The sequence below is a fragment of the Pipistrellus kuhlii genome, unplaced genomic scaffold (genome assembly GCF_014108245.1).
Source record: "Pipistrellus kuhlii isolate mPipKuh1 unplaced genomic scaffold, mPipKuh1.p scaffold_m20_p_1, whole genome shotgun sequence".
In the NCBI taxonomy this organism is placed as follows: Eukaryota; Metazoa; Chordata; class Mammalia; order Chiroptera; family Vespertilionidae; genus Pipistrellus; species Pipistrellus kuhlii.
This window is the reverse complement of record NW_023425404.1, coordinates 91,422,433-91,436,445: the sequence shown is the minus strand read 5'-3', so window position 1 is coordinate 91,436,445 and position 14,013 is coordinate 91,422,433. Positions and strand designations below refer to the sequence as shown.

Sequence of the window (14,013 nt, the reverse complement as noted above, 5' to 3'; positions counted from 1 at the left end):
TTGTGCCAAAGACATGATCAAGCAAACTTATAAAGACAGTTTAAAAATAAGAAATTTACTGAGCACTATTAATTGCTTGATATGGATAATGTATTTATCAATAATATCAATACCCATCAATAATAGAATTGATTGCATATTAAGGCACTGTGTAAAGATCTTTATGTGCATTATTTCATTTAATCTTCACAACACTTCTATGAGGTAGGAATGATTATTATCTCAGTTTTGTAATAAAGAAACTGAAGGTCAGTGAGATTAAGGAAATTTCCCAAAGGAACCTAGCCAGTAAGTGCTGGAACTAAGTATTAGAACCAGGATTAAAATACCAGCCTGCCTATTCAAACTCCTATCTGGCTCCATAGCCAGCATGTGTTTCTGACAGTTATGCTGTACAAGCCAGTTTGTTGTAGTGAAAAGTCTTTCCTAAAATCATGCCAATAAGGCTAGAGTTTTCCAGCAACTGAGATTTCACAATATAATCACATACTGAGGTATAAAAGACTGTGATCTAGCATTTTATCTACAACCCTCAACACTTACCTTTGATTTTGTGTCTAGCAGAACCACCCTACTTTTTGTACCCTTGAACCTCATGCTGTTCATGGATTGCTGATGTGAAGCCTACTGTTCTCTTTGCCTCAAATGTCATTCTACCTCCATTATCTGGTAAATTCCTTTAAAATCCAGCTAAAGATATCAACTCTTCCAGTAAACCTTCTTTAACTTTCTCCTGATCATGTCAACCATTCTGCCCTCTGTATTAACCTTTGTGTTTTATATAAATATGCATTGTTGACTCATTCATTCAACATGAAATACTATTTTTTCCAGGTATGAGGCTAAATATGAAGAGATAGAGAGTCAAAGAACACTATTACAGAATGAGGGCTGCATACTAAAGCATGTAACTACTAAAGTAGTTTCCACTACCTGAGGAAGGGAGAAATAAGGGTATACTGATTTCAGCGCAAAGTTAGGAATCAAAGTTGATCAAAGAGTTGGTGATCCAGTGAAGTATTTATTTGAATCAATGTTTATGCTGTGGAACAGGATGGTATCTGTTCAGCATCTTGGATAAATTTTGAGTTCTTATAGGGAGAGGAGTTAGGAATAACTTTGAATTGTTTGAAAAGGAGATTTGAGATACTTTGGGCACAAGTTTTACTGGCTTTAGACCCAGGGAAGGCCATGATCCTCACTTCCACATAGAACCCACCATTGTAGCAGTACCTTGAATAGCAGCTTTTAGCACATTGGCTGGTAGCCCCCTGAGATAGGAATACTGGCATTTTCATAGTGGGCCCTAATCAGCAGTAGCAGTGGTAGGGGGTAGTGTGGTATAGCACCCTTAAATGACTTCATGAGCAGAGACCATTAATGAAAGGGAAACATAGCAAGAAGGGAAGAAAAGAGTTGATACTGCATGAAGGACTATGGCTGACAGATGGGTTCATGAGCCTATTGAGATACACTTGGGCCTTTCCACTTAGAGCTGGGCAAGAGTATGGATTCTGGACTACTAATATGTATGTCAGTAAACTAAATTATAAGCACATATTGAATCCTGGAGACATCTAAGTTACACTTTTTAATTTACTACAATATTAGATAATTGTGTCTTATTCATCTTTATGTCCCAGGACTAAACACAATGCCTGACACAAAGTAACTGCTAACAAAATATTTGTGGATTTATTTAATAAAGGTGTTGGGAGGAGTCAAAGAAGGGAGAGTGGGGAGTATACATGGGATATGTGCCATGTGTTCTGGCCCCTTTTGATTCTGCCAGCATGTGTGCAGAGGTGCTAAGACAAATTCCGTGGCAGTTAGAAAGTGAACTGGCTGTCAAGATGGAGAGGAGGGAACATTTAGTGTTGACCTTCTACAGTCCTGAGGTCCCCAAACTTAAGGGGAACCGGAAATACCAAAGGGTGAGGAGGTACCTACTTACAGGTCAGACGGGAGGAGGAGGACTTTCTTAAAGATGGACCTAGTCAGAGTATCCTAAGGAAAGAGCAAAGATCATTTTTTTTAATAGAAGGGGTAGGGATAGATATCCATAAATCAAACCCACATGGGAATATTCAAGGTAGAGAAGGGTAGGAAACCCTGGGGATCAAAAGTTATCTTTCTGGGTAGGCAATATTTCCCTCATCCTTGTAGCCTACCCTCCCCACCAACAAACATCCGAGTGCCTCCATGCCACCCCAGATGCGGCAGCAGCATGTGAATCAGACACACACCTACATTCGAATGTTCTGTGGCAGCCTCTGTGGTTTTAGCCTCCTAATGCTGATCTGCGTGTCCTCACTGAACTGGGTGCAGTTCCTGGTGATCAAGAATGGCCTTGAGCTCTACGCAGGACTCTGGATCTCATGCCACCATGAACTGTGCTGGAGCCACACACCAAAGCCACCTTGTGAGTGCCACAAAATTAAATGCCACAGGCCCCACAGTTTCAGAGCTTTCTGCCACATTAGCCTTCGCCTTTCTTTCTCCAAGATCTTTTGGCTCTCAATCTCTAAGTCTAACATGGATCTCGCCAGATTGTGGATATAGCCATCCTTTTCTTTGGTAGCTTCAGTGTACCCTTTCTCCTTCCTATTGCAGGTTGTTTCCTCTCCCAAATAATGAGTGGACACTCTCTGGAAAGAATCCTTTTGTCTTTTACAAGATGTTATTATGATTGGTATTCTAATGTGGCTTGTATAAATAGAAGAGAAGTGATCGCCTGTAGCTGGGCGGTAATGAAAAGTGTCTCAAACTCAGTCAGATTTTTTTTAATATATATTTTATTGATTTTTCACAGAGAGGAAAAGAGAGGGATAGAGAGTTAGAAACATCGATGAGAGCGAATCATCCATCAGCTGCCTCTTGCACACCCCCTACTGAGGATGTGCCCGCAACCAAGGTACATGCCCTTTGACCGGAATCGAACCCGGGACTTTTTAGTCTGCAGGCCGACGCTCTATCCACTGAGCCAAACCAGTTTCGGCCTCAGTCAGATTTAACTTTCAAAGTAAACTTGTTTTTCTGCTAAGAGTAGAAGAGAACTTAAATTCTTGTCAGATATGAGTATAACAAATGCCAGCTATTTAGAGTACATTATTAAGGTCAAATTTTATATGAATTTAAGTAAATCTGAAAATGCAACATAAAATATTTTAAAATAAGCTTCTAGGGCTAAAAGTTTTCCAATCAGAACCAAGACTTAGAGGAAAGACATAATTACGCTACTTGTTTACTCATCATCCATAAGAGATATTTAACAAAGAAACAGGTATTGTGAAAGAAAACATGCATGTATAAAGCATTTATTTCTCCTTCTCAGAGAAGGAGAGGCCCCAAATGCTGGGACTGGGGGTGCACCTAGGCCCAACCCTGAGGAGGAGCATAAGTTACTTGGCCATGGGCATGGGCATTTGGAATTAAGAGGAAGACCTTGAGAGGAAACTAAAATCATAGGCAGGCAGACAATCCAGGTGCATCTTCAACTAAAAAGAAAAACTAGAAATTTATTTGCACTAAGTATGAAAGATAAAAGATTAATGGCCTCAATATATTAAAAATATAAAATCATTATTAAGAAAAAGATAAATACCCAAATAAATTTTCTGTAAACAGACAATTCACAAAACAGAAAGTATGAAGTGTGTCTAATAAATATAGGAAAAAATATTTTAACCTTAATGAGTAATTAAAGAAAGGCAAATCAAATGGACAATGAGATATTTAAATAGTAAAATACATTCTTGGCCACTGTGGATCAGTTTGTTGGATCATCACTCTGTGCACCAAAAGGTGGCAGGTTTGATTCCCTTGTCAGGGCACGTATCTAACAGGTTGTGAGTTCGATCCTGAGTGGGAGCACTTTGGGGAAGCAACCAATCAATGTTTCAATGTTTCTCTCTTACATAGATCTCTCTCTCTCTAATTTTTTAAAAAGGTAAAATACAATACTTCACACTTTTACACACACTGTGAACCATGAAAATGGGTATAACTAAAGTAATACGATTAAATGTAACCATAGATTTACACTAATTCAATTTCTAGAAAAATGGAGTAAAAGATAGTTAGGCATAAAAATTAAGTTGCAATTATATTTATGTAACTGTGTTCCCAGATTAAAACTCAAGACTTTAGATTATTATTTAAACTAGAGGCCTGGTGCATTAAATTCATGCATAGGTATGGTCCCTAGGGCTGGCTGGTGATCAGGGCTGATATGGATCTGTGGAGTGATCCATATGGTGGTTGGGGCCCCCACTCACACCAGCTTTGGCCTGGCACCGCCCACTCACCTGCTCCACCATCCCACCATAGTCCCATTCTCGTTGGGGTCCATCAGGGCTGGCAGTGCCTCCACTGCTGCCTGCTGCCAGTGCTGCATTGCTGACACTCACCATGTTCCACATTGCCCCCCAGTGGTCAGTGCACATCTAACTCCTGGTTGGTCGAACTCCCACCCATGGGGATATTTTGCATGTTAGCCTTTTATTTCATAGAATTTTTAATGAATCAGAATCTTGATATTTTGTCATTTAAAATAGTAAAAGGTTCAATTTTCAGAGCCTTGAATTCACCTGAGTCCAAATGTTAATGGTTTAAAGAAAGTCAATTGAGTCCACTATGTATACAAATACAAGTACCCACCCCCCCCTATTTCCAGTGTTAACTAGTCCTAATTCTAGATTCAGTCTGGAACACAGTTCTCAAAAGGAATTTCCAACATGTAATCTGTATGTCCAAGCTTTTGATGAAGACATTCTTACACCCAGGGCCCCAAGAATTGCCACACATCAGCCTATGACAATATGTTTTATTGCCCTAATACATTATTATCCAAATACAAGAACTTTAAACTTTTATTTACTGGATTGCAAGAATTTAGTCTCCACTCACATGGTATCCCCCAGTGATTTCTGAGAGTTCTTCAGGGACTGTCTCACTTGGGCTCAAGAATGTGGGCTCAAGAATTGCTACACAATAAACATCCCCAAGTTGTGTGAGTTTTATTAGGGTGCTCCTAACTGGGTTACCAGAGAACCCAAATACTATGCAGAGTTTACAGCTTCCTCTCCAGGGTATCAGATCCTCCATCCAGGATCTTTTTCAAAACCACTTCCTGAGTGCATTTCCTTTGAGTCTGGGGAAGTGTTGTCTTGTCCTTTTATGCCTGGAATAAGGGCACAATGTCAGTAATGTGGAGGTTTAGATTTGGCTAAATAAGTGGGCTAATTCCCCAGCTTGTCTTCAGCAATATCATCTTCATCCTCAATATCCACACCCCACATCCTCCCACTCAGTCTAACTCAGGCATGTCAGATTTGTGGCCCACAACAAATATTTTTGCAGCCCAGCTAATATAACAGATTGTAAGAAATGTTTTAATAAAAATTTCATAACTTAATTTTTACAATATCCTGTTATACATAATTATTAATAATTAACTACAACGTTCGTTAATGACTGATTACTATAGTCATGTTGCTTTCATTTCCCTTACACACAGGCACACCATTTCTCTCCACTAGCAGCCAATATTTTAGCAGCTGATTGCCATGTCATTAGTCTTGTACTGACTTGTTTGGTGTGTGCAACAAGAAATATTTCACTTTTGGCCAAAACCGGTTTGGCTCAATGGATAGAGCGTCGGCTTGGGGACTGAAGGGTTCCGGGTTCGATTCCGGTCAAGGGCATGTACCTTGGTTGCAGGCATATCCCCAGTAGGGGGTGTGCAGGAGGCAGCTGATTGATGTTTCTCTCTCATCGACATTTCTAGCTCTCTATCCCTCTCTCTTCCTCTCTGTAAAAAAATCAATAAAATATATATTTTTTTTAAAAAGAAATATTTCACTTTTGGAGAACAAGAAAAATGGGTTTATTTGTGTTTCGCTTATTGGTTTGTGCAGTTATTCAGTGTCTGGTAAATTAATGTTCAAGAAAAAAAATAATTTTTATTAAAATGTTCTATTATTTTATGTTTATGATTACTCATTTATTTCAGCCTTTTTATTCTGCATGTCTGCAAATGAAATAAACCTACATTTCTATGAAAATGGAAGCTTTTGTGTTTTTGCAGCCCACATAAACATAAAACCTTATTTATATGGTCTGTGTTAGTCTTTGAGTTTGACATGCTTGGGCTCCTTTATAGTTAAAATGGGCTATTTTTTTTATTTTTTTTTAACACTGCATCTCTAGCCTGGCTTTGAATTTTGCTGAAGGACATAGGGTTTGGTGAGTGAGTCCACTACCAAATCTCTTTGGAATCACTGAATAGCAGGTGCTGGCTTCTCTCTTCTGCTTCTTCCTTCTAATGACATTTGGATTCCCCACTGCTTCCTTTCAGGGAGTCACTAGCTATAAAGGAAAATAAAATTTATTGTTAACTGAGCCTATTTGTTCATAAGAGTGGGTGGCTTATAAACTAAAACCTTCTGGCAAAGTTTTACTTTCACAACAGTAGAAAGAGATTCTGCCCATCAGTTACATACCACCAAATGGTAAGAGTTTTCAATTCACTGAAAAAAACTATTGTTTTTTGGTTGGGCAGTGTCCCTTCCAGCCTTGGTAGCTTTTACATCCTACCTGATGGTGCCCTGAAGTATAGATTCACTGATTATGATGATCCCAACAACATCAGCAAGGATCCCACCAAGTTTTTAAAATATTTTAAATTCTTTCTCTTCAAATTAAAAGTGACATTCCCTCTCTTCCAAGGGTATTAGCTTCATTGTCTTCAGTAAACTGAGAGGCTTGCCTTGTTATTCCTATAACTAAAGTCCACATCACAGCATATCATTAATGAAAGCTTCAGAAATGTTTGGATATGTGTGACCTAAATAGTGTTCCTTCTATCTAGGGCATTTCTTTCTCCCTGGACTAAGGCTTCTTACTGTTATGAACAAGTAGGGCCTTTTGTAATTTAGGTTCTAAGATTTTTGAAACTTTGATGGGTAAGCTGCTGTGAAAACTGTCATTTAAAACTGAAATAAGTTTTGGCCTTACAGGAGGTTGAGGTTTACATTCAGTTTTGGGACCTTTGTTTTGTTAAATGAATTTAAAAAATAAGTAATGCAGTTGTTTTAAACTCTCAATGTAAGTGTTTCATTTGATTAGGTAATTTGTTATGTATGACTATGACTAGTAGACTTGAGTCCTTTGAGCAGTTAGACTGTTCTATGATAAAAATCTTTAGTTATTCCTTTGGAGTTGTGAGTGATTTTGTTTATGTAGTTTTCAGGAGATGAGCAGCTAAGACAGAGAAATTGTAAGAACATGAAGGCACAGTCTTCCCCTCAGGGTAGAAGAAAGGCTGAACTGTAACATACCTTAGACAGGAGCTGGGATGGATATTTTATACAGTGTGCTTTTGCATTTTAAATATTAGAACCAGTTTTAACTAGCATAAGTTAAAGAGCAACTTATTTATGAAGACTCAAAAGAACCTCATAGTCTTCAAAGGCAGGAAGTTTGCTGGACCTTGGGGATTTCAGAGGAGACTGGGATCAAGCTCATGAGTCACTCGTTATCTCTAGAGTTGCTTTGTCACTCATCTTTGTTTATGCTTTTTTTTATATCTACTTTTTTCCTCATTTATTGGGAATGTGTAAGTGCCCAAAAAGTATATTCTAGGCTAGCTTTATATATTCTTTTTTTAAAAAAAAATAAATCTTTATTGTTCATATTATTATAAATGTTCCTCATTTTTCCCCTCCATTGCTCCTCTCCACCAGGTTCCCACCCCATCCTCTGCCCTTTCCCCACCCCCCATTGTCCTCATCCATAGGTGCACAGTTTATGTTCAATCTCTTCCCACACCCCCCACTTCCCTTTTCCCCGAGAATCATCAGTTCACTCCCCTTCCATACCTCTGATTCTATTATATTCACCAGTTAATATTGTTCATTATGTTTTTTGCTTCCCTTGATTTTTAGATTCAATTGTTGATAGCTACGTATTTGTTGTTCATAATTTTTATCTTTATTTTCTTCCTCTTACTAAAGAACCCCCTTCAGCAATTCATATAATTCTGGTTTGGCGGTGATGAACACTTTTAGCTTTTTTTTATTTGTGAAGCTCTTTATCTGGTCTTCGATTCTGAGTGATAGCTTTGCTGGGTAAAGTATTTTTGGTTGTAGGTTCTTGTTATTCATCACCTTGAATATTTCTTGCCATTCCTGTCTGGCCTGCATGGTTTCTGTTGAGAAATCAGCTGACAGTCGTATGGGTGCTCCTTTATAGGTAACTACCTGCTTTGCTCTTGCTGCTTTTAATATTCTCTTTGTCTTTTGCTCTTGGCATTTTAATTATGATGTGTCTTGGTGTGGTCCTCTTTGGATTCCTTTTGTTTGGGGTTCTGTGTGCTTCCTGGACTTTTAAGTCTATTTCTTTCTCCAGGTGAGGGAAGTTTTCTGTCAGTATTTCTTCCAGTATGTTTTTGGTATCTTGCTCTCTCTCTTCTGAGACCCCCATAATTCTGATGTTGGTTCACTTGAAGTTGTCCGAGAGGTTTCTTACATTGTCTTCAACTTTCTGGATTTTCTTCCCTTCTTGCTTCTGTGGAGGAGTGTCTTCTGATTCTTTATGTTCCAAATCTTTGACTTGATTCTTGCAATCTTCCATTCTGTTTTTAGGACTCTGAATAATATTTTTTATTTCAGACAATGTATTCTTTATTTATAGTTGATCCCTTATTATTTCTAGTTGATCCCTTTTCATGTCCTCATAGGTCTTGTTTATTTTATTGGCCTTTTCTAGAAAATTCTTGAAAAACCTTATAAGTGTGCTTTTGAACTCTATATCTAGTCGCTTTTTGTCCTCCATTTCTTTCGTTTGTGATCTGTTTCCTTGTTTCGCTGCTTCCCTGGTTGGTAGGGTGGCTAAGGTGTCCTATATGGTTCTGTGGGTCAGTCTCCCAGTTACCTGAGGTGGACACTCTTGGTGCCCCATTTTGTGGAATGTGTGTACAGCCTTATTGTAGTTGAGTCTTGATTGTTGTTGGTATCACTGGGAGGAACTGACCTCCAGGCCAATTGGCTGTGAGGATCAGCTGTGTCTATGCCAGGAGACAGTCTTATTCAACTAGACTTGGAAAATTTCAAAAGCCTCTGTGCTCATCTTGGATGGGGTGGAGTTTCAGGGTGGAGCCTACAGCCTTGGCTCCAGTCAACAGTCTGTTCTCTGCACGCAATGTGTGCACCTCTGGGATTTCCTTTTGCCGCTCCCCTGAGTTTCCGCCTTATAGCGCAGACTCCCTCTGTAAGAGCCTGGGTCCCTAGGGTCTCGCTCAGAACTGGGGTTCAGCGCTATTGGAAGTGGGGTTCAGCACAGTCCGGAGTTTTTATCTCCTTCCTGCTAGGGAACGCCAGCCAGGCACTCAGCTGCCCCTCCTCTCTGGCCCCTTCCTCTCCCCACGTACACACCATGTCTCCATACCTTAGGCTTTTACAGCTCCTCTGATTTTCCTTCTGGTTTTCTCTTTCCTTCTAGTTTTAGAATTTCCAGTCAGTTAACTTTCCTGTAGTTCTGGATAATGTTCTTTTGTATTTTAGTTGTATTTTTTTGAAATTGTTGTGTGAGGCTGCAGTTAGGCGTTTACCTATGTCGCCATCTTGGTTTCTCTCTAGCTTTATTATTCTTGTTTGCAAAATATAAAATTAGCATTAATCAGTCCCAAATCCAAATTTTGAACTATAATAATCAAATTGGTCCAACATGGGTCAGATCCCCTTCCTTGTTATAATTAACTATAGTCAGGGGGCTACTAGGGCCCAGGGGAGGATGAATGCTAAAGATACCTACCACTGGGCTGGTGGTTCTCACCAGCTACATAGACTGATAATTCTAAGTAATCCAGTTCTTAGAAAATGTGCTGCTTTGGGGTAATTGTTTTAATGTTGCTAACTTGCAGAGCAACTCACTTCTGTGAGTAGGAGTGTGGTGTCTCTTTGTGGACATAAATAGCTATTATTCATGGTGTTGGTAAATCATAAGTTCTAGAAAACAAAATATTTAGAGGCAGATCTTAGACTGGGATAATCATGGCACATAATTTTGTGTCTCTGGGTCACTTGCAAGCTGGATTGGAATTCTTAAGCATAGAAGTGCTTAGAGAATTTTCAATGGAAGAGATGAGATGGGCCCTACTACCTTGAAACTGGAAAGACACTAGATAAGGAGGCACCCTACAAAGCATGTTGAAATCACTGTATCTGTGGTATCTCAGAAAAACTATGTAAACTTGCAATTATAAGTTATCCTCTATTTCTTTTCTCTTTTTTTTGTGCAGTTTTATAACTTTATTCAACAATCAGCAGTTAGTTCTCATACACATTATCTGTGAATTTTTGAAAATGGGGCAAGCATATAGGATCAACTTACAGAGCTTGTTTGGTGAATCTTCATCCTCATTACATTTTCTGGACAACCACACCCCACATGGTATGGGTCATTCCTTATTCCTTTGGCCCAGACAGATTTGTTGAGCCTGGTGTCAATGAACACGTTTGGAATTCCCATCTCCTTCTTGGAAAATATCCTGATTTCTTTGAGCATCTGAGGGACATGCTTCTTGAAACCCAATCCAAGGATGTGCTTGTGAATGTTAGTGGTGTATTCTTTGGTCACTACCTTGTTGATGGCAGAACAGCCCTTATTCTCACCTTTTTTGTAGGAGCCATTCTGCCAAGCCCAGGTTGGAAAGGTTAGCCTCTGTTTCCTAAAATATTGCTGCGAAGTCAAGAAGGATCTGTTGCATATCAGGAATGTGGTAACAAAAAGTAAGGTTTAGCATGCCCCCCTTTCTCTCTTACCAACATCCTATTTGAAGTAACAAAGATCTGGAGCCAAGAGAAGAGGGGAGAGGAATCTGTGGAACTTGAGTAAGGGCTTTGGAGCAAAAGAACTTTAGCAGACCTCTCTTTTGAACAAAGGTGATATAGGACCTTGAGGGAATTTCAAGAGGGTAAAAAGGGAGATATTTTGGGAGTATTAAGTCCTTGCAATCCAGTAAACTGAGGGTATGAAATGATTAGAATATAGGAATTAAAGTAGACGTGACTTCATTTTGTAATCACTGGCTGACAAGGCCTATATATATATCTGATAAATTTGAAAGAGAAAAAAAATAGAAACAAACCCCAACAATGGTTTATCATTAAACAAAGTACAACATACTATTTTGTAGCCATTAAAAATTATATTAACAATGTGATATGGGAAAATTGTTACCATATAATCTCAAGGGGAAAATTACATGATGTTGAGTATTATATCTACTATGTATAGAAGACAGAAAAATACTAGAAAGAAATAAAACAAAATACAGTGGTCGTTGCCTCTGGGTCATGGGATTGTGGCTCATTTTCTTCCTCTTTTTTATAGTATTTCCAATCCCTATTTTAGAATTAGAATTGGGAACAAGAAAAATATTTTAATTTGTTTGTGATGTTAAAGTCATACTTCTTTAAAAAAAATCTTTATAAATTTATTTCAGAGAGGAAGGAAAAGAGAAACATCAATGATGAGAGAAAATCATTGAATGGCTGCCTCCTGCACACACCATACTGGGGATTGAGCCCGAAACCGGGGCATGTGCTCTTAGCTGGAATCAAACCTGGGACCCTTCAGTCCGAAGGCTGACACTCTATCTACTGAGCCAAACTGGCTAGGGCAAGTCATACTTCTTATTAGATAGTTTACATCTAGGTTAATGTGTTAATATTCTCAGAACTATTTGTATATTATTTTTAGTTTTGCAATGAAGGCTTTTCTTTCATAGTAAAAACATTCTAAATATAGTATCAATGAAGAGCTGAGCAAGAAGATCTTTATTAATTCTCTGGATGCCACATAGCAAGCTTATTTTCATTTCCTTAGTCCTCACTTCCTTCTTAAAGACTCTTATCTGGTTTTCTTGAGAGATATTTCCCACTGAGAAGGAACCTCTCAGTAACCAAGTAACCAAGCCTTTACTTTCTACTTCTCATTGGCAGATTACCTCCAATATTCCAAGGCCTTCTTCCTAATCTCTGTCCTCACCATACTCATTGGTGTTGGCTTGATCTTAAGTTCTTGCCTCCCTAGAAGAGGAAGCATGACCACCAACTTGGATCTGAAGGTATCCATGCTCAGCTTCATCTCAGGTACAACCATAGACTGGCAGGATGATGCCAGGGTAAAATTGTCAAGGGAACAAAATTTCTCTATGGGGTTTTCATCTTCTTTTTCTTGTCCCTTTTCTCTTTTTCAATATTACATCAAGTTACCAGCTACTTGCCTGTCTTATTATATAAAGCACATTTCCAGTGAAATGCCAGGAGAGAAGTAGAAGCCCTTTTTTCTCTCCCACCTGGTCAATCCCCAAATTTTGATCCTGCCATACAAATGGCATCTGGAAGCAGAAGAAGAGTTGGGGGTGGTAGTCAAGGCAGACTGAAGACACTGATGGGTTTTGACATCTTTTCTTCTGATCCTAGCCATCTGCTTGCTCTTCTGCCTCATCCTATTTCTGGCACAGGTTCACTGGCACACCAGGGATGCCATGGAGTCAAACCTCCTGTGGACCTATTATCTTAATTGGTGGAGTGACTTCTTATATATGTTTGCTGGTGAGTCAGTCCCCTGCCTTATCCCCAGAAGGATGGAAGGGGAATATGCTTCTTGAAAGAGATGTGGAATCTAGGAAAAATAAAAGCACTGACTATTCCTATTTAGAGCAGTATGGTATGAAATTAAAAATTTAGAATTAGTAATCTGTCCTACCACTAAATGAGCGTAGACAGGTTGAGTGACTTTCTATAACCACACAGAAAGCAGTTGAACTATGATTTGATTCCAGGAGGTTCAAGCTTTGTCCTAACCATGTGAAAATACTATAATGGAATGAGAACACAGGACTGTAAAGTAATTCTGCTGAGGGAAAGGAGGTTTGGTTTCACTGAAAAGAGGTCCTTTGAACTAAGGATTTATAGGATGAGTATGAATTTTATAAGTCAAAAGACCATGTGTCTATTGTAACTCATCTCAAATTCTTCTCTTCCCACAGGGATCATCTCCTTCCTCAACTACATAACATTCAGATCTCCTCCCCTTGATCAAAATGTCACTGTGATTCCCACAGAGAGGTCAAGGCTGGGGATTGGTCCAGTGACTACAGTATCGCCTGCCAAAGAAGAAGAGTCAAGGTCTGAGACGGAATCTCCAAGTGATGAAGAGGAAAATCTATCAAATTCAGAACTACCAAATGCAGAACTATCAAATGCAGAAATGTGATGGTGATAGGAAAACTCAATTACTGCTTGTCTTAAAAATAGGGGAGAAATTACTAAGTTGGAAATGATTGTGTAGACTCTTAAAAAAATCTCTCTTAATATCATGTCCATATTACTGAAGGAGACAGCATTAAAGCTGATGAAGTGTCCTTTGTATGCATTAGACCCAAAATATGTATGCTAATCAAAAGAAAGTAATGAGCCAAGACCGGTTTGGCTCATTGGATAGAGTGTTGGCTTGGGGACTGAAGGGTCCCAGGTTCGATTCCGGTCAAGGGCATGTACCTTGGTTGCGGGCATATCCCCAGTAGGGGGTGTGCAAGAGGCAGCTGATCGATGACTCTCTCTCATCGATGTTTCTAACTTTCTATCTCCTTCCCTTCCTCTCTGTACAAAATCAATAAAAATATATTAAAAAAAAGAAAGTAATGAAATCTCATTAAGAAAAAATATATATAAGAAAACATCAGTGTTTAGGGTCATGAATGAAAGAAACTAGCAATAGATGCAGTGTGTGGATCAGAGATATCTTTGGGCATCAGTGGTATCATGGACCAAAGTGGGCAATGGAGTAAAATGTCATCTAATTCTGTTTGAAAATCTCATTATTTGTGGCTGTGAGCATGGATGGAGGTACTTAGACAATATTGTTCAGTTTGAACTGGAGATAGCTACAAGAAATGGAATGAAGACCAATGGAAATAATACCTATCACCCAAAGGTGTTGGGA

At 38.9% G+C, this 14,013-nt stretch overlaps 1 protein-coding gene across 1 annotated transcript; it reads left to right on the top strand.

Moving 5' to 3' along the window:
• The first annotated feature begins 1,853 nt into the window (after positions 1-1,853).
• Positions 1,854-13,447, top strand: TMEM202 (transmembrane protein 202). The gene is made up of 5 exons (XM_036456819.2): positions 1,854-1,934; positions 2,167-2,422; positions 12,006-12,155; positions 12,489-12,620; positions 13,058-13,447. The coding sequence occupies exons 1-5, from the start codon at positions 1,854-1,856 to the stop codon at positions 13,282-13,284; spliced, it is 846 nt and encodes a 281-aa protein (XP_036312712.1). The 3' UTR covers positions 13,285-13,447.
• Positions 13,448-14,013: the final 566 nt, after the last annotated feature.